This window comes from Pipra filicauda, unplaced genomic scaffold (assembly GCF_003945595.2).
Source record: "Pipra filicauda isolate LSUMZ 115617 unplaced genomic scaffold, ASM394559v2 scaffold121_size3267253_pilon, whole genome shotgun sequence".
NCBI lineage: Eukaryota > Metazoa > Chordata > Aves > Passeriformes > Pipridae > Pipra > Pipra filicauda.
In genome coordinates this window covers 2492973-2513166 of record NW_024103674.1, presented here as the reverse complement: position 1 = coordinate 2513166, position 20194 = coordinate 2492973, and the positions used below count along the sequence as shown (strand labels likewise).

Sequence of the window (20194 nt, the reverse complement as noted above, 5' to 3'; positions counted from 1 at the left end):
TAGTGAAAGATCACAGAGAAGGGTGGATGTTACATGCCATCCCCACTCTCCTCCCTGCTGCAGCATTTTCAAGACGCAGATCAGTGGTCAGATCAGGCCAGGTTCATTTCTAGTCACTGGCAAATTGTCTTGCTGAGTCATCAGTCACCCCAGAATGATAGTTTTCTGTCAATTCTAAAGATCTGCCAGTGACTGGAACACAAAACACAGCAGTTCTCCTAAATCTGTTGGCAAGATAACACTGAATAAAAGGAAATTGCAAGCATTATTGCACTATTAAACATTAAAAGAATTGCTTTTTTTGAGAACTGTTTCTTAGTGTTACTTGGATAATGCTCCCTTTAAAAAGGGCATTTCAGAATTATCACATTAGAAGTATCAGCAGTGAGTACTGAAGACCTGACAAAAGAGTTTCATTTATCTTTCTCCTTCCTTGTCCTGAAGAGTCAAGGAGGATTGGTTTTAGTAACTTCCACTTTCTGGAACTCGCACACTGCACAAGACCTCCCATGTGAGATTTCCAGGGAAAACACTGCAACTGCTGCATGTAACACCTTTAACTATTCTGGAGACATGAGAATACTCGAGAAGAACATTTCCCAAATACACCACAAAGTGGCTGAGAAGTGCTGCGAGTTCTGATTTCAAATGTGTTATTCTACTGAGCTAGAATGGCACAGGTAAGTGTCTTTCAAGAAACTCTCTCCAAAAAAGATTTTATAGCTGTAAGACTTAAAAAGAGCAAAAAGCAAGAGACTCTCCTCTTTGTCCATAATATTAGAAACTGCTGTATTAGCTTAGAAAGAAAAGCAACTATTCAATGCCACTGGTGAAGAGGTGTGAGCATGAGATGGCCTAAGAAGTCCTTTCAGCCACATTTCTGATGCTTTTGTGATTCAATTACCTTCTAATTAAGCTGCTCTTAGCCACATATGCAACTGTTTTCTTGGGTTGAGAACTCTATATTGGTAAGTGTGACCCAGAATGAGTTTTCAAAAAATCTTTAATAACACTGTTAAGATTATCAGATTTCAGAATGACTGGACAGGAAAAGTACCAATTAAACAATGAAGACAGTCTTTGCACTGGCCACTGACCTCAGGCAAACACAAGTCTCTGATTTAACATTTGGCCTTTGAGAAACATCCTCTCATTAAGGGCCTCATTTAATTAAGGGTAAACTTGTCCCTTCTGTTTATGCAATCAGCAGCTCTCTCAGTTCTTTCACATCTCTCTGCAATTTCACTCGACAATGGAACAGTTCCAGGTCTGTTCTCACTAAAACACTGGAACTGAGCTGTTATCCTCACTATGGTTTTAATGGCAGTACTCAGTGCAGCTGGAAACCACCTCCTGTGTGGAAATGGATGCATCCGAAGACAACTAAACTCCCAGTTCGTGTTAACACTGCTTCAGGATTCTCAGTCAAGCAGAAGCCATTAGCAGCACAGTTACTCAGGGAGAATCTCCCTTCTTTCACTCAGTTTTCCTCACCCTTACTATACACTGCTCTGGACTGATAGAAGATGCTGGTGAGGGGGCAAATGTTTCCCTTCTTCTTCAAAACCTTCACCTCCCAGTCCTCCCTGCTGCATCCCAAGAGCAAGAATCACCCTGGTTCTGTGTGGCCCTGAGACACATTCTGTTCAAGCCATGTCTTGCACTGGCAGACCTGAGCAGATGCACCTGCATCCTTCCAGGCAACACATTACACAGACTGAAAACTCGTAAGGTCTCTCTGCACTGTAACCAAGACATCTGTGTCCCATTCTGCACCAGTCTGACAGGGAGGGCAGGAAGAAATGGGAGTCCACTCCATCTCATGTCTATCTGGGAGAAGCAGGAACATACCCAGCTCCATTTCTGCTTATCATACTCACCACCTTCTTGTCCTGCTGGCTTTCCATTCAGCTGTGCCCATGACTTTGGTCCACCTGGCACTGAATTTGTACTCTGAAAACAAAACAAAGCAAACAAGAAACCCCAACACCCACAGATCAGCAAAGTTTCACGACTGTTTCTCATTTCCTGGCTGGCACCTCCTATTTTTCAGACCTCCAGATCACCCACCAGATACCACTCCATACCCCAGGTCTCCCTCATCTTGTTGGGGCTAAAGTCAGCTGTTCCCCACTCCAGTGTACTACAGTGCTACAGCAAAAATCCTCTTCTCTGCCCTAATGTCTCCTCAGCTCATCTTCACCAACTCACACCATTTCTCTCGTTTACCTCACTCTAATCAGGTTTTCCCTTTGTTCTGCTGCATTTACCCAAATGGTCTCTCTCAATCTCCTAAGTTTGTTCCATGCTACACCTCAGCTTGAAGGCTACCCTACTTTCTCATGCATTAACCACTATTCCCTTCAAATCATAACCCCTGTTGTGATTTCTCTGAACCTCGAGGGCTGGGAAATTTTTTAAAACTCAAAGTGTGAAATCTACAGCATGAGGGACAGGTCCCTGCACTCTCTAGGGCAGCTTCTTACTTGCTAGTAGCTTTTTCAGGTCCTGACACTGGTGACTTCTCCCACATGACCTGATCTCTTTCTATCAAGTCTGGGAGCAAGCACTGGGTCTGTTGTCACCATGTGACACTTGAATTAGACCCAAAGTAACACAGTTTAGAAGTGCTAACCAGCTATCCTACATTTTAATTGGTTTTTTCTAGACCTCAACTAGACTTTTTGCACACATTTGAAAGACACAGAAGTAACATACACAGAATTATACTCTTAAATGCAACACAGCACAGTAACTTGGGACTCTAGAGGGTCAATTCCACGAGAATTGATTATACAGGAGCAATTCTTACTTGTGCAAGGCAACACAGGCAATTAAAAGAAAACCCCCAGGCTGCCTGGGGACAGGGGAAGCAGGGTGGCAGTCAGAGACCAGCTGCACCCACCTCCTGACTGATTGACTGTGTCGGCTTCTGTAAATTGGAGACAGATTTCTGCAAACCCTGCTGCGGCAGCGACTCCTGCAGCTGTGCAGCCGTCGCACTGGAACTGAGCAGAGACAGCAGAGGTGAGATCACAGGGGAAAGAGAGCAACAAAACAACTCTGGCAATATGGCAGTTGCTAAAAGATCAAGCTAAAACATTGGCTCTACATTGGCATGGACAACAAAGAACTGATCACTAGGGTCCAACACGCAGCACGGCAGCGCTGACAAAATTACCAGAGATTCACTCCACCAACCTCTTTTGGTCTGGCTGATCCTGCTTGTTTGCCCATCCTGTACCGTCCTTGGGTACTATAATGATGTTGGGGTCGTTTCCTTTGTTCTCAGACTTCAAGCTAGGCAAATTTGCAGGAGGTGGCATGCGCCGGGCAGCAGCAACTTTCCCAAGACTCTGTAAGCCATGTCTAGGAATAACTAGTGAGAAAGGAACAGCAGCAGGTTAGAGGGCTGTATCCTGCCAGATAAGTAATCTTAATTAGGATACTGTGGCTGGGTGCAGTCCCAACAGAACTGCTGCTGCTATGTCAACACACAGGTCGTTTCCCACAGGACCGTCTGTCGTAGCAGCTGGCAAACAGCTCCCACAGTGGGAGGGAAGGAGAAATAATTCTCCTCTAGAAAAGTGCTCACAGAGTCTTCTAGCTACCTGTGCAAATCCTCCTCTTTCATTTCACCAAGGAGAAGCAGCACCACCCCTTCAAAGCTTGGGGAAAGAGCCACTCAACTCCAGCTCTTAGCAGACCAATTGGTAACCTAATCCAGGAGTCCCCAGGTCTAGATCTGCCAGCTCTACCCACCAGAGACCACATTTATTAAGGAAGTATTTTGGTTTTTGTTTTCTATTCTCACACTAAATCCAGAGCCAGACCAGGCAAGGTTCATTTTTTTGACCCCACCATATACTTCTGGTCACATTTCTACTGCAAAACCAACTCAGGTGGCCTTCAGTCCTTGACTCTCCTCAGACAAGGTCTGACCAGCTTAAGGCACTTCACTCAGCTCAACTGCCCTGTCCTGGCACAGCCTAAGGCCCTGGTAAGGCTTTCACTCAAGTTTGCCACCTGCCCACTCAGCAGCAAGGACACAGGCTAAACAAAAAGGCCAACAGCCCCCAGCTGTCCTGCGTCCTTCCTCCATGTCCCTACATTAAGAGCAACACAAAGTGCCATGGGCACTTTCCTTGAAGTTTTAATGAAACACAGGCTTAGACACCAGCCCAAACACTCTGCACCCCAGCTGTGACCCACTGGGCACCCTCCCCACAGGGCCAACAACCCGAACAGCTCTGCAACAACACCCTCGGGAACACATCGAAAGGAGCTTTCTGAGGGTGCTTCTTACCTGTAGTTCTGATAGCTTCTATTGACTTTCCTTTATACTTATCAAACAGGCTGAGAGTCGAGTACTTGCTTTTCCCATCCTTTCCCTTGGTTATTTGCCCCAAACGATCGGACATTGCGATGAAATGTCATCTAGTAAGGAAATTTCTCTGCGCCGCTCCCGATCTGCCTTTTAGTGAAAGAGAACCAGGAGAACACCATCAAACAGATTATTCAGCCACAGAGAAGTAAAAAGTAAAGCACACACGACAGCTAGAACTGCAGATATTCAGTGAGCACGCACACCAAGTTACAGGGTTTTAACTCCCTCCTCTTTAGTCACAAGAAGCTTGTGGGCTTTAAGATTCACAGACTGAATTAAAAGAACTGCAGGAACACACTTCTCACAGCGTCATGTTTTCCTGCCACTCCAGCACTGAAAGAGGTGAGCTTCTTCAAGTATGAGAACACACGAGAGGTCAACACAGTCCTTGCTTTAAAGGAGTAAGTCTAACAATAAGCAGCAAAACACAAGGATTCCTAAACATAAATGACAGAAAAGCACCGTATCTTATACCACAGAATTTATCACTGGGTTTCCCACTGAAGCACTGGCAGACAGGTTTCTAATGTTTAGATTATGGTTCCACACCAGCCACAGCTAATGACTTATACCAGCAATTAATGCTTTGATACCATCAACTGAAGGCAACAGAATTCTTTCTCCAAATTCCCTTTCCCCGTTAGCTGGCCTTGAGAGTGAGTTATGTACTAGATTCAGACTCTTGAGCCTGTGGCTTCAGCCCTTCTACTACGATTCCTGAAAACACTTCACCAAAAAAATTGCATTTCTCTGTTGCTGGCACCTTGAACATCACTTTTAGCTTTAAGTATCTTTTTCACAATGGATGTGGTTTGTCAATTTTTCACTCTGATCTTTGCTGGCACAACATGCTGTGATTAACACCCATCACGAGGGAGTCTCTTTACTTCCACATTTTGGCTCTTGGAGCCTGGGACAAAGCTGAAACATGGGCAGTGCACACACTGCACATCAACTTCTATGTCAGAAAAGACACTTTGCTTACTTTCAGTTGACCTTTCTTTCATTTTTTTTAAAGCATAATTCTGTTCTCAATTTTCTCAAATCTAGGAGCTTAATCTAACCTTTTCACACATAATTTAGATTTCCCGATTTCTTGTTGTAAAGTCTCCACTTCAAGCCTAAAACTGCTGGCAGTTTTATTATACCATCTGCTAGGTCCCATCTTAGGGTTTCAACTCTGTGTTGAAGTAACAAAATGTGATACATATCTGACCTTCCCACCCCTCACACTTTCTGAAATTCATCAAGCTGAAAGCATTTTTCCAACATAGGCAGAAATCACTCTTTCTGAAAGAAACTGTGTCTGACCAGAGGCTACAACTCCCACCAGCAACGCCTTATCAAACATGATTTCCAGGGAAGAGGATTAGTGCACCACACATTATGTACAAACCAAAGCACAGACTGCAAACATGCTGGATACAGCCAGACTGGGAATGCAGTGCCAACTGCAACTGGCCAAGTAAAGGCCATCTAAAGGCTGCTACCAGGGGACAAATGTCTGACCAATAAACCTGGCAACATATAGTGTTTGTTCTCATATTGCAGGATTTAAATCAGGCCTGTCAGGAGCAAGAATCCATGGACTCTGTGTGCTAAGGCAGCGTGGTCAGGGACAGAGAAAATCTTCTGTCACTCAGTAACAGCATCCATGGGATGCTCAGGAAAAACACCAGGCTCCACAAGATGCCCCTCAGAGCATCTCTGCTGGACCACCACAGGGAGCTGCAGCATGAAGGCCCATGGAGGCAACAGGGCTGGCTGGAAGCTTTGAGGCACCTTTGCCTGCTGAGTAGCAAATGATCTTTGGCTTCAGTCTGGTTCCATCTTTGCTCAGATGGCCGCCATGTGCCAAAGAAAACAACAGCTCCTCCCTCACTTAGCCATTTGCACTGTATTTTATTAGTAGGACAGACATAAAAGAGAAAAGGAGAGAAAACACACTGATTAGCACAAACTTGGCAGGAAAGCAGAAGTTGGACTGAGAACAATGAGCTGTTTGAACAGGCAGAACTGTGGGGAGGCCCAGAGCAGAGGGAATAGCAGAGGGTGCTGTGCTGGCAAGAGCACAGCCACCTGCTTTTACAGGTATATTGAGCCTTGCAGAGGGAGCCTGACTTGGGGTCTAAACAAACCACGTCAATCCTGTACCAACCTCACAATAAAACCAAGAAAATCCAGGCTGAGGTTTAGAAAACTTAAACCAGATTAATATTAGCAGGTATTTAAAAAAACCCAACAACAACAAACCACCTACCATATCAGGTTCAGGAGTTATCTGGTTAACAGAAAATCCCTGAGTTCCTGAAAGTCAGTGTGCAAACAGCACACAGGGCCATGCAGCCAAAGAGAAACCCTGACAACAGTTATGTAACCGGGTCTCAGCTGCCTCTTGATTACATCTTATATCATTAAAAGGATGAGGGAGGAATAAACAACCACTTGAGAACAGAAGAGCTGGGGACATGTCGGGATAAAGCCCCTTGTCAAACTTTCTGGGACAGCCACAACTGCTGTCTGGATAAATGAGATTTACTTTGAACTCCTTCAATGCTTTGAAGCTGAATGTGAAACACAGCTTTGTCTGTGTGGTATGTGTGTGTGTGCTCCAAAGGGGGAAGCGAGTCCATGGAGAGGTGAAGCAATTTCCATACAGCACTGAGCCGGATCAGAGCCCAGGCAGGACCCTGCTGCCCATCCCTCCTGCCAGCTGCAGACCCAGGGGTGTATTGGCCAGTGGAATCACTTGGCACCCAGGTCACCCACAGCACTTCAAGGAGGCCACAGAGCCTCCCAAGGCTGGCGCGATGCTCGACTATCGACTACCTCCCCATCGCACAGTCACGCAGGGAATCCGGGCAGGGATCATCCAGGCCTTCTAGTCTTGCAGAGCACAGCCATTTCTGATAAAAATCGAGTCGTTTACAACTGACCTGCCTGCCTGCATGCTCCTTATTAGGAGAGCATGGAACCACAAGGCACATGCCAATGCTGACAACCGAATACTGACAGCGCTGGCAGAGCCGCTGACCTGTGCTCAGGGTTCCCGAGCCCGGGAGCTGACCCTGAAGAAAGCAATATCCCATTACAGAGAAATCAAAAGTAAATCAATCCCCAGCATTTCTGCAAGGTTTCTCTCTGGGTTTATAGAGCTCTTCTGGGGAAAGTTTGCTATCAGCTTTAGTATACAGCTTAGCTCTTCCCATTCGCAGGACTAGCAATGTCTACTGTTATATCAAGGGACAGCACCAGAGTGCAAAATACTGAATGTCTCAGAGGAATCACAAAATACTGCAGTATGACCAGTCCCATTAGAGACTCCAGGGTACAAATAACTGCACCAGAACCACTTCCTGGGCAGAGAGCTCCACTGTTCCCATGTCTTCATGTCCACTTCGTGTTGCCCTGGATCTGATGTTTGGGTACTGACCCTGTCTAACTGCCTTTTGAAGGGGTATGTTCTAATCCAGAGAGCAACAATGACATTTTAAGACATTTTAATGTCTTAAAGACATTAGATTAATAAGTATGTAAGTCTTGGAGCTACAGCAGGGATCTATTGAGCCTGTCCTGCAAAAAAAACCCTATGAAAACCTTGAGTTACTGGCACTGGTAACAACTGGAAACCCCCGAGCTGAAAGCACGGCCAAAGGGAGAGATTCCTGACAAACAGGATTGTCTGCAAAGCTCTTTGTAAATCTATGTATGCAGGAGGCTGGGCTGCTGGTGTTTTATTCACAAGACTTCAATGGAGCTGGAGTACCTGGAAGTCAGCCAGCCTTAGCTGAGCAGGGCAAACAGACTTCTGAAAGGTAACACACACACTAGAAGGAATCACTTCAGCTGCTCGCACACCACTGAGCTCTACACTGAGCACAATCACTGGGGCAAAGGATCCAAGACTACTGCAGACCTTCAGTCCTTGCTCACTTCACAGCAGCAGTCACTAACACAAAACAAAGCACCAGGATGGAGATTAACAGTGAAAAGGTTTTTCTCCACAAGCAGGATGATTTTTGACCTGAAACTTTATACAAATTGTTCAGAAACTCACAGGTTGGAAAAGCTGAACAGTACTTTCAGAAGAGAGAAGTGTTTGGAGTTGATGTTAAACTGAAATACATGATACTAGTAACGTGAAACCTTTTAAAAAACACAGTATAGTTTTACAGGAGATTAGTGGTGTTCATTCTTCTTTAAATACACAGTCAGTTTTGCTGATACTTCCAGAGCTCAACATTTATCTGTCAACAGAGAAATACCACTACTTCTCCTGGAACCTGTCCCACCAAGAACCACCTATTTGTGAAACATTCACCACCTGCCTCAGCGATGAAAGACACCACTGGCTGCCCTTGGAAGGGCTTTGGTGAAACAGTGTGATCACCTGCCCAGGGGCTTGGTGTCAGATGCACTAATATCCTTCAGAGCCCTGTCTGGGCCAGGCATGGATCATCAGCCTAGCAGGGAAGGGACCAGATGAACACTCAGTTCCCAGGAGACATTGCTTAATAAGGAGGGGAGCAACAGGAGAATATCAGCATACAAGTACAAAGCCAACAGGATCAATCAGAAGAGCTGTGCAGCAGGCAGAGGCTGCAGCAAGAGTCTAAGCCACAAGAAACTGCTCACTGTCATTCTATTGAATTATTTCCAGAGGGAGCTGCCAAGATTTGCTGGTACACCTGAAAAAGGACCTGCCAAGATCTGGATGTAGCACCAAATGTGGTGTCAGAAAATGGCACCAAATCCTGCCAGATAGGGAGAAGCAAGTCAGGAGTCTGCAGTGCAGAGAAGAGATAAAACACCCCATCACCAAGCTCCTGATTCACAAGCTCAATAGATGTATTTGATGGCACCAGTTCCTTTAATCCTGCACAATTCCACCTTCTCTCTGCATTTCCCATGAACCCTGTCTCCTGCAAAAACAGGGAGTGGGAGAACAAGATCATATCTCCCATGATTTACTGCACAGATATGTTGTTAGCCAAGTAGTACTGGAGGTTGGAGGTTGTCTGCCAGGCTTGCCTGCTGTCCAGCCCCATCATCAGACCTCTCTCTATGCCAAGCTTCCTGGGATTTGAGGCACAGAGCAGGACCATGAAGAGGAGAGGCAGAGCCTTCTGGACAGTGGATCTATCATTAACTCTGCACTGTGGGGCTCTACAGGCAGAGATAAAACATGACAGGGGAGACAGAAAGGGCATGTCCTGTAACACGACCTCATTTTCTCAGTTCTGTCTTCACCAAGCTCACCTGCTGCCCTCTCTTCTAAATGGACCAACAGGTTGGGAATCACAACTACTGTCACTAAATCACTGCACAGCTCTAGAGAAAACACATCTTTGCAATCTCAGATCTGGCCTGTAAAATACAGAAGCTTTACCTCTCTGCTGAACAGCTTTTCCAGTGCTGGGAAGGCAGGCAGAGAAAGGCAGCCAGAAAGGGTGGAATTGTAACTTACTGTAAAACAGATAAAGTAGATTGGGGTCTGGAGAATAGCTCAATTGTATTTACACAAAAACATTAACAAGTTCTGTGGTCCCTTCTGTGCTGGCTGGACAGACAATGCCACACCCTGGAAAGGAGCCCTGACCTCCAGTAATTGAGGATGCAGACAAAGAAATAGTTCATCCTGAGTATGCAAGACTGTGGCACAGAGCAAAAAAAATCCCATCAGAAAGCTGGTCCACAGCCCACAGAAAGTACTTGTGAGATCCTGTGCTCATGAAACTCCCCCTCCTTTTCAAGTAACAGAAAACCAAAGGTGTGCAGTTAATCCTTTCCTTGAAAGGAGTGTCTCTCTACAACAGCCCTCCAGAGAAACAGAGCCAGTTTCCTATCCATCTGCCCCATCATGCTGTAAAGGAGGAACTGACCCGCTCATGCCAGCTTGTCAGGAAGGTATAACCTTATCTCCAATCCAAGAGGAAGTGCTGCAGGGCTTTCTTATCATCCCTCAGAATCAAGAGTTGAATGCTGCAGGGAAGCAGGAAGGTATCTCGTGGAACAACCTGCAGGCACCAGCTACCAACATTACACTCCCTGCCCTCTCACCCAGGCCATGAAGACATTAAACAAGGCAGGACCCAGCACCATCAGGCTCTGACTTCCTGACCTCCTGGCAGGTACTTCAGCAACAAGACACAACAGAAAAAAAGGAGCCTATTTCTTTGCCGTTTCACATTTCAGAGGCAAAACCCAGGGAGGACAGTGCAGCTCAGTTCAGCAAGAACCATCTGTGGCCTCAAAAGATCCATATCTCAACCCCTCTGGTACAAGAGGAAAGGGAAGCAACCTCATGATCTCTGTGAACTGCCTGCCCAACAAGGCTCGTATTCAAGTGCAAATCTAAAGATTTGTACTTAAGTTGTACTTTAGTTCTGGTTTTTCCACAAGCAAGGCCCAGAGCTGAAAACACACTACCCACAGCCTCCAAAGTGATTCTGCCTTCCACTCTGCCCTGCTCCAGTTCCTCTGAGATGTGAATGTCCAGAGGGAACACACAGATACAACATCCTGCTCCCTCAATGCCAGAGCAAGGAAGCTGATCACAAGTGAGCAGTTTAAATCCAAATACTAAAGGAATACCTGGCATAATGCTCTGTTGGCAAAACTTGTTCAGAAAGCTCCTGGCAACATTCAGCTGAACTGTAAGGTAAATTGGGCATTTAGGTATCTGAGCAACAGACTGTGAGTAGCTGGTAGGGATCTCCTGATGGGTAGGTAACAGGGCTGGTACTATCAGTCCTATTTTACCTGGGTAACCAAGGCAGAGGAACAGTTTGCTTAACTAACACCACAGACAGTAAGAAGTCTCAGAGCTCAGGTCCCTACCCCAGCCACCAAACCTCCATGCCAAGATCCTCAGAGAAAATGTAGCTCTCGATCACAAAGGAGAAGTTGCAAAGATGAGTCAAACGAGGAAGGAATGCACTGCAGTAGCACCTGCCACATCCAGAACAGCCTCTTCCACTGGCACAGAAGTGCACTCAATCCTGCCCACTGCTTCAGAGGAGCCCACGAGGGCAGAAGGCACCCACAAAAGCACAAACTGCACATTAAGGTCATGAAATTCCCTTAGCCCTGACACTTCTGCCACACAGACTTTTAGAAGTCATCACAGCAATGATACCCACATAACCCAGGTGAGATACAGTAAGAGTAGCACAGGTGAAACACCAGTGTGCTGCCAGCTCCAGAACCCAAACTTGAGCCTCCAAACCATGAGACACACCTCACCCTACACAGCCCTACACAGCCCTACACAGCCAAGGCCACAACTGGCCACTGGAAGAATAATTCTCTGTCAAACATTTCACAAATCCTTCACCTGGTCCCAAGCTCAGCAATTTATTCTGTCTCTCAGCAGTGAACATAAATTTTATAGCAAACAACCAGAGAGGAAATTAGAGATGTCACAGCTCCAAGAGATGAAATCAGAGCAAAGCTGGCAGTGCTTTGGGTTAAACAGTCCTTTTTTCAGGAACAGATACAGTTCTTTCCACACAAATGCCATCAGCTGTTGAGTAAGCTGCTCTGTTTTCTCTGCAGTCTCAGGAAGCATCACACTGGAACAGGGAGGTGGATGTTTACCTTGTGCCCGATGGGCCTCACTACCAAATCTGGGCTCTGGTCACCTCTCTGCACTCTGAGGCTGCCTGCTGACTTCAGGGCCTCAGCTCCCACTCAGGTTATGCACAGAGGGTTATCTTTATGAAGAGATAAAAGCCAGTGCTATTCATCAGCAGGTCGTAAATGCCAATCCCTCACTGCACAGGCAAGGCAGAGGTTCCTGTACACCCCTGCTGAGCAGATCCCTCCAGTCCTGTTCCTCCCCAGGGCACTGCTGGGAGCTCCTCTGGCAGGTACTCGCTGCAGGGTACAAAGCTGCCCTGGCAAGAGCTGAATAGCTCTTTCTCTATCAGATTTCTCCCAATTCCCACAGCCATCAGGACCGAGGCAGCCGGTTCAAACCATTAATAAGATGTCAAGCAGTCCAGACAAGCCTGCAGTTCATAAACACTGCAGATACTGAAGCTTCCAAGCAAGCCTTCCTCCGGGTTCCCCAATTTTAACAGCATCAGGGTAATGCAGCATTGCACAGCAATTCTCCTTGCAGGAAGCCTATTCATAGAAGCCATTTGCACCACAAATGAATGCCAAGGATGCTAACAGGAATCTGATGGGAAAGGGACAGAGGGACAAAGCAGTAGGAAAGCACCTTACAGCAGTGTGATTCAGTCCTCCTAAGAAAGGAGCTTTACACATCTTTAGGAAGCTTTAGCTCTTCTGGAGAGCTCAGTAACCCGGGCTATGCCCAGGACATCTGGACTACCCCGAGCCAGACAGGAAGTGAAAACATTTCACAGATGCTTTAATTTACATAGATATTTGCAGTGCATAACTGACAAGGTGTGTAAGCGTCATCACTTCAGCTTCCAGATAGGAAAACGACACCACAGAACTCTGCAGCTCTGCTAAGCAGCAGAGCAAGAAATAGAGCCTTCATCTCCTACTTTCTGGGGTTGAAAACCACGCTCTGAATCACACTGCCTGCCTTCCTGATGCTGTGGGGCCAGCAGCAGCATGAAGCCCTGCTCCAGAAGAGTTCTGGAGGAGCAGGTCTCTGCATGCTGGGATGGGGAATGCTGCAAACACCTCCTAAATGAGCCATCCCATCCACTGCTTTTGCTGCAACAGGATCACAGGCCTCACTAGAGGCAACACTTTGCTCTAGTGTTGTTGATGCAGAACACCAACACCATACCAACACTCAAGATCTCATGAATCCGTTTCTGAATGACAGCTCTTGAAGCTTCAATTGCTAGGTGGGAACTCGATTCTTTGGTTATTTCAATAAAAGATAAAACCATACTTCATACTATTGTAGCCACGAAGAAACATCTCTTGAACATGTCCCTACTCCCCTGCCTGCTTCACAGCCCACTCCCAATGCTGAACAAGATCACTCAAGGCTTCTGTACAACCTCCCAGCCCACATACAGGTAGGAAGAGCTGAAGAACTTACCCCACAGCAGAACTCTTGCAAAAAAAAAAAAAACAACCAAAAGGCTATATTCCCACACAAGAAGTGCCTGGGGGAGGCAAAGTCCCAATGCAAGCTCTTCATATCTGTCTGTATTCAGTGCTTGGAGCACCATCACTACAACTCCTGCCTAAATGTCTCAATGGCTACCCAGGAAGGGTTCCTCCACCAAATCTCTTCCTTAAGGGTGCTAACTCCACAAATACTAGGTAGTTTACTCCTCTTAAGTGCCACCCACCTGAAATCTAAAGGCTGCTGAGGCTGCTCCCAACAACTAATGGAAGCCTGGCAGACATCTGAAGTACTACAGCCCAACAGAGTGGTCCTCTTGGCCAGATCCTGGGGGGCTGTTAGGAAGTCTTTGCTTTCTTCCTGGTTATTTTTCCTGTATTTCTTCACATTTACACCAAGCTCACCTTCACCTCCTCCACCACGTTTGCACATTTCAAACCTGGCCATTACCTCTTCCCTTTCACTCAAGGTTCAATTGTTTTCATCAGTTCTCCCCAAATTCATACCTCTAGTCTCTTAAAGGTGTAACAGTGAGCTCTCTCGCCCCTTCCAGCTTATCAAAACTTTCCTGAAAAATTCAAGAGTTCAGAACCAAAACACAGACACTGAATTTGGGTGCAACAACTGCAGAACTGCATATACACCTTATAAAATCTCAGAAGCACCTCCTGTCCCCACAGACCCCACAGCACTGCAAGTCAAGCAGCTTCACAACCAACCAATGCCACAGGTAAATACAAAACAAACCAGGGCTACTAGAGCAGCCTCCAGTCCACTTCAGTTGTGGTCCAAACGCTCCCAGACAAAAAAACAGGTCAGGATTTACAGCCATACACATCTGAACAGCTTTGCTCCAAAATAAACACCTCAGAAGCTCCAGCCTCTGTTACTTCTGCGCAGGAAGCAAATGTGTATGCAGAGAACATCCTAAATTCTAGTACAAGTTAGTAACAGAACATGAGCCAAAGCTACATTTCAGTGAGGCTGAATATTATAATATCATCTCCTGCCTTATTTTATCTTCATGTGGGAAAGACCAACTCTTTAACCAACCCAAAAGTGTGCAAAACCCCCTTCAGAAGGTGCTTTCCAAGAGCACTCTCATGACTTTGATAACAAAGTCACTAGCTCTGCAATGGAGAGTTGCAGCTGCCCAGCCTTTACCTGGTCTCTGTGCTCTCACCTCATTGTCTGATACCTGAGAGACCCACAGTTGTATTTCTTCTGTTTCAAATGACAAACCAGTGATAAGGAGCTGTGAAATTATCGACCTCTTAGAAGAATGAGTCAGTGCCACATGAAAAACAAAACCCACTTACAAGGCATGATCAGCTTAAGAGCAAGGCCTGATACTGAGAAAACAGCTCAGTGCCAAGTTGCAGAATAAATGAGGAATGTAGTAATGAGGAACACGGATGACCAGAGAAGTTCAGCCCTTGGAATAAACCCTCTCCCTCCCTCCCCTGAAGTCACCATTCTGTATCACTAAGTTTCTCCTGTTCATTTTGCTTCTATTTTCCCAACAAGAAGAAAAAACAAACACCATTAGAAGTGGAAATGCCTCTATAGCACAATTTCTTTGTAGACTATCATAAAAGAAAAAAATAAATAATTAAAAAGGCTTACTATTATTTTCAGTGCAGCAGCACTTAAAAGTTAGCCCAGCTCACCCACAAATACTTCCAATTAGTCAGGTGAGCACAATGAAGGCCTTGAACAACCAACACTTGAATCTTGAACGGGCAGGTAATTCTGTAATGGATCATCCAACAGGCTGCACTGTACAGCTCAGGCAAACCAGAGCAGCACCAGGGTCCTTGTTTTCCCCAGCCACACCTCAGGTGTGATCCCAGCAGGACAAGAAAGGTGTGGTACAACCATCAGGTGCTCTGGAACCATCCCTGCCACACACACTGAGGGTTGTCTGTCTTTACACCATCACTCAGGTACCAGCTCTGTTAGACAAACACAGACTCTAATGCCACCCCTACCTTCAGGAGGCTGTTCCAATAAATTAGCCTTTGAAGTTAGGTTTTACACAAAGTTTTATTAAAAGGTCACTATAAAGCAAAATAATTTTAATTAAAAAAATATTTGGGAACATCACTCGTATTTATTGAAACAAAAATACTTTTAAGCCCTGCATCTCCTTTCCAGCACTTGTATGGAGCATTTACTTACTTTTCCTCTTTCAGCCAGTTGGCTGAGTTGCCCTTTTAAGCTCTCATGCACACACAGAAAAATAAAAGAAAAAAGCTCAGAGTTCATTTAAAAAAAATGCACTCTAAGACCAAAATAAAATTCTCCAAATTTAGAAAAAAACAAGGCACCAAGGCACTTTATAATGACAACTTTGGAAACCTGTATCAAACACACGGTTTACTTTCTTTACCTTTTTTTTTAAGAAAGGTATCTGTCAAGTCATGTAAAAATATATCTTCTTAACAGTGAAAACTGCTGAAAGCAGCCTCAAACATGTGATAGATATCTAGTTTACTCAGGCTGTGCAGAAAAGCAGACCAGTCTAACAGACAAACAAAAAAAAAGAATCAATTTGCACTCAAGGTACGTATCAAATTAAGCACAAAATCAAAATACAGCTAACAGCAGATGTAATCACACTGGCTTGAGGAAATGTGTAATTAAAAAACCCAAAACCAACAGAAACAAAGCAGCAACCTCCCATAATATTTGTGATTTGTCCAAGTATTATTTTTAATCTTAACTTTTTAACTGTAACAAGCAAAACACTAGACCATTTCAAAGAGGTCATATGGGAGAGGTCTTGTTTATCGTACCACCCAAAATACTCTGTTAACTACAAAGAACTTAAGAACTTCTTAAGCCAGACACCTGAAAGAAGCAGCATCATCTATGATGAACTCACAAAAATCTCCTGATGAGCTCCTGATAACACCCAGGCTCATTTACAATGTTTCATTTAGAGGGCAAAAAGGCAGGTAACTATTTAATCTTTTCGGTCAGAAAACCTGAAAACATCACTTTCCATCCTCTCCCTAAATTCCACTTTCAGGATATGGTCTAGGCCTCCCTACCTCTTCCAGGTGACTTTACTCCTCAGTCCCTAGAGGACTAGGTTTTAGGACGCTGGGGTTTAACTACCCCAGTGGCAACTGAACATGGAAAAGGCAGGTATGTCTGCCAGTTTATATCTGAAAAACCTCCTCATCAGAAGCTGATTCTCCAAACTCGGGCTCAAGGCAGGGACCAGCTCTTTATACACCATGGAAGGGCCCATTCCAGTGGAGGCCTCACTTGCATCTTTTCAAGACGAGGCTTAAGCCAAACAAAACTTCCTCTATTAACCTGGATTCAGTGCTGGAAGGGGTGGGATGTCTTCCCCCTAAGCAGAGGATGTAGACACTGCAATGTGCTTATACTTTATACCTGTTCCTAGAAAGAAACAAAATTACCGAAGTCCTGAACATCTATGTTTATTTTACCTTATCACCCCAAACACCATGAACATCAATATAGAAACATTTCATGATACTCAAGTGAGTATCTCACCCTTTGCACGTTCAGAAGACTGAAACAAAACAAAACAACTTTCCTTACACACCCCATAACTCCCAGCTCATTCAAACCGCTTTCGGCAGCTCCGACTTGGGAGATCAGGGGGTTTTTGTCACAACCAACACGACTAAAACCACCCCCCCGTGAAGATGCTCAGCACGAGTCCCGGGACCCGCATTAGGGGGGCACAGCTGCTCCCACACAGAGATGAAAAAACTCCTTCCTGGACAAAAAAAAAATAACCCTAAAACATCTTTTCAAACCCACCGAACCAGCTGGCCCAGCGCACAAACTCCATCCTCGCTCCCCCCCCCTCCCGGTCCAGCCGCATTTCGGCCTCAGCAGCCCTTTTGTAGCTCCCGCACAATAACAAACCGGCCGAGCCTTCTGGATGCCACCCCCCCCCCCTTGTTTTGCTGAGACACACACACACGGCGCGACAAAAATATCTTTGTGTCACACTCCAGACGACCAAGAAAAACAACCCGCCTTTGCGGCGGGGACCCCCCGGCCCGGCTGCTGAGCGGGGCGGGGGCGGCTCGGCCAGCGCGGCCCCCCCGGCCCGGGGGGCTGGAGCCCGGACAAGGGGCCCCGAGGATGGGGATCCCGCCGGGGATGGGCCCGGGCAGGCCCCGCACAACAACCACGGGCGGCTACCCCGGCCACAAACCGCGGGGGTCCCCCCGCAGCCGGCCCGAGGCGAGCAGGCCGCGGGGTGCCGCAGCCGCTGGCCCCGGCTCCATTTTAGCGCTGCCTCGTCCCACCTTCCCTCTCCCTTCCCCTCCCTCCTCTCTTCTCCTCTCCCCTCCCTCCCCCCGGCCCCACTCACCGCCCCGAATATCCGCGGCCGCCGCCGCCGCCGGCCCCCGATACCCACCTGTGGTGGTGGCGGGGAGCCGGGGGTGCCTGCGGAGCCGGGTGCGGGGGGGCGATGGGCGCGGGGCGCGGCGGATGGCGGCGGATTGCGCGGGGCGGCGGCGGCGGCTGCGGCCGATCCGGGCACTCGCTGCCTCCTCCTCCTCCTCCTCCTCCTTCTCCTCCTCCTCCTCCCCGCGGCCCGGCCCGCGACCAGCGCCGCCTGCAGGGCCCCGCCGGCACCGCAGGGGCGGCGCAACATGGAGCGGGAGGAGGAGGAGGGAGCGGGAGCTCCCTCGGGGACGAGGGGACGGAGGGGGACGAGGAGCCGGGACAGCGGCGGGCGTGAAGGTGGCGAGGGGTCTGGAGCATCTCTCTAAGGGAGCTGGCCTGGCTAGTCTGGAGAAGAGTCATTAGTGCATATAAGTATCTCAAAAAGGGGTGTCAGAGGATGGTGCCGGACTCTTTCCAGCAGTGCCCGGCGTAAGGATGAGGAGCAATGGCCATAAACTAAAACACAGGGATACGGGTTTTTTTCACTTTCACTTCAATACGAGAAAGAATTTCTTTATGTTGAGGGTGGCAGAGCACTGGAACAGGCTGCCCAGGGAGGGCGTGGAGTCTCCTTCTCCGGAGATATTCACCTGGACGTATTCCTGTGTCACCTGCTGCAGGTGACCCTGCATGGGCAGGAAGGTTGGACCAGATCATCTCCAGAGGTCCCTTCCAACACTAATGACTCTGTGAGCTCCCTTCTGTGAGACACGGAGCTCCTGGAGCAGGGCCAGCAGAGGACATCAAGGATGACTGCAGGACTGGAGCATCTCTCATATGAGGAAAGGCTGAGGGAGCTGGGGCTGTTCAGCCTCAAGAAAAGACTACATTAATGTGTATAAACATCTCAATGGGGGTGCTAGGAAGATGGAGCCAGGCTCTGCTTTGTGGTGCCAACCACATGGCCATGAGGCAATGGGCAGAAACCGATGCCTGGGAAGCTCCACCTGAACACAAGGAAGAACTTCTTGACTGTGCAGTGACTGTGCTCAGGAACAGGTTGCCCAGAGAGGGTGTGGAATCTCCTCAATGGAGACATTCCACCCAACAGCCACCTTGCTCAGGCTCCACAGTGCTGGAGGAGACCCTGAGATCATCACTGTCGGGGTTTCCATAACGACATATAAGCCTATAGTTTTTATAGGTGTTATATATATAGTTATATGTAGTCCCTACAACCACCCCAGCTTGAGGCACCTGGGGCTGTCTCCAGAGGGGTACCAGAGCCTTTTCCCTCATGTTTTGGTGACCCCAGTGAGAGCCATGGGGTGATGTCAGGGACATTGGGTGACAACAGCCTGAGTGGGACCAGAAAACTCCAGCAAAGGCTGCCTGGTGTTCTCCCCTGGTTTCATGGGCAGCAGGTTCAAAGGAAGAGCTGCCCCTTGGAAGGACTTCAGTCCAGAAATATCTTTTAATTTGTTCTGTCATTAAAGATGATGGAAATTAATGTAGTAGAGCAAGGCAATCACTCCTCTTCCGAGACACTCCACAGAGCCATAAAATACCAGTAGCCTCACAGGCAAATACAGTCCCTGCTCCAGATGAAAGGAGCTTCAGGTCAACACAATGGGAGCAGCAGTGCTGGCAAGAAATTGGCACTAAAGACAGTGTTGTAAAAGTTGCTGCAAAGTGCAGTTCCTCTGCCCAGGGAATCTTTTATAGCTTGGAAGATGTGGTCTCCTTGGACACAAGGACAGAGCAGCCTCCCTTTAATTCTCCTTCCCTGTCCTGTAACACACACACAGGTGTCTGTCAGTGTGACATTTGGTGACAAAAGGCCAGACAAAACGCAGGTACACAGTATTTATTTCTTAGGGACTGTCCAACAGTTCACAAAAATGGTGCACACACACATATATATTTATATATGTGAGTGTGTGTATAATATATATGAGACAAGCACCTGGGCAACTGCTGGCCTCATGTAAATGCACTCATTACCTTATTCATGGGTCACCAGTCATGTGCTGTCACCCCATGTCCTTGCCCACGAAGGGAAGGTGGCTTTAGAGGGATTTTGCAGCACATTTCCCTGGTGTAGGAAATGCTGCAGGTAGAAAAATTCCCACCTCTCTCCAGGTTACAAGAACAGTGTAAGGCCCGGCACCTGGATCACTGCTCATGAGAAATGTGTCTAATCTCAAACAGTCATCAAGAGTAAGGCAGAGGGAGGAAATGCATGAACAGCTTTTGGGACCATATGTGGTGTTCCTACAGTTGATCTGCGCTGCTATTGAAGTTGCCAGGCACTGAGCTACCAAGAGATGCACCAGCGCTGCTGAAAACCATCATCT

The 20194-nt window shown here is 47.1% G+C and overlaps 1 protein-coding gene across 8 annotated transcripts in view; it reads right to left on the bottom strand.

Moving 5' to 3' along the window:
- The window catches only part of PRRC2B (proline rich coiled-coil 2B), a 45634-nt gene extending 27630 nt beyond the window's left edge, over positions 1–18004 (bottom strand). For 5 of the 8 annotated variants that reach the window (XM_027739286.2, XM_027739294.2, XM_027739290.2 and 2 more), the window contains exons 1-5: positions 17866–18004; positions 4307–4474; positions 3202–3379; positions 2906–3008; positions 1881–1953 (exon numbers count right to left, since the gene is read on the bottom strand). In XM_027739286.2, the coding sequence (XP_027595087.1) occupies positions 1881–1953; positions 2906–3008; positions 3202–3379; positions 4307–4421 (469 nt within the window). In that variant the 5' untranslated portion in view covers positions 4422–4474; positions 17866–18004. Of the gene's footprint in view, positions 1–1880; positions 1954–2905; positions 3009–3201; positions 3380–4306; positions 4475–17817 lie in introns of all 8 variants that reach the window. The other 3 variants (XM_027739287.2, XM_027739288.2, XM_027739289.2) reach the window with 3 other exon arrangements.
- Between the last annotated feature and the right edge of the window lie 2190 nt (positions 18005–20194).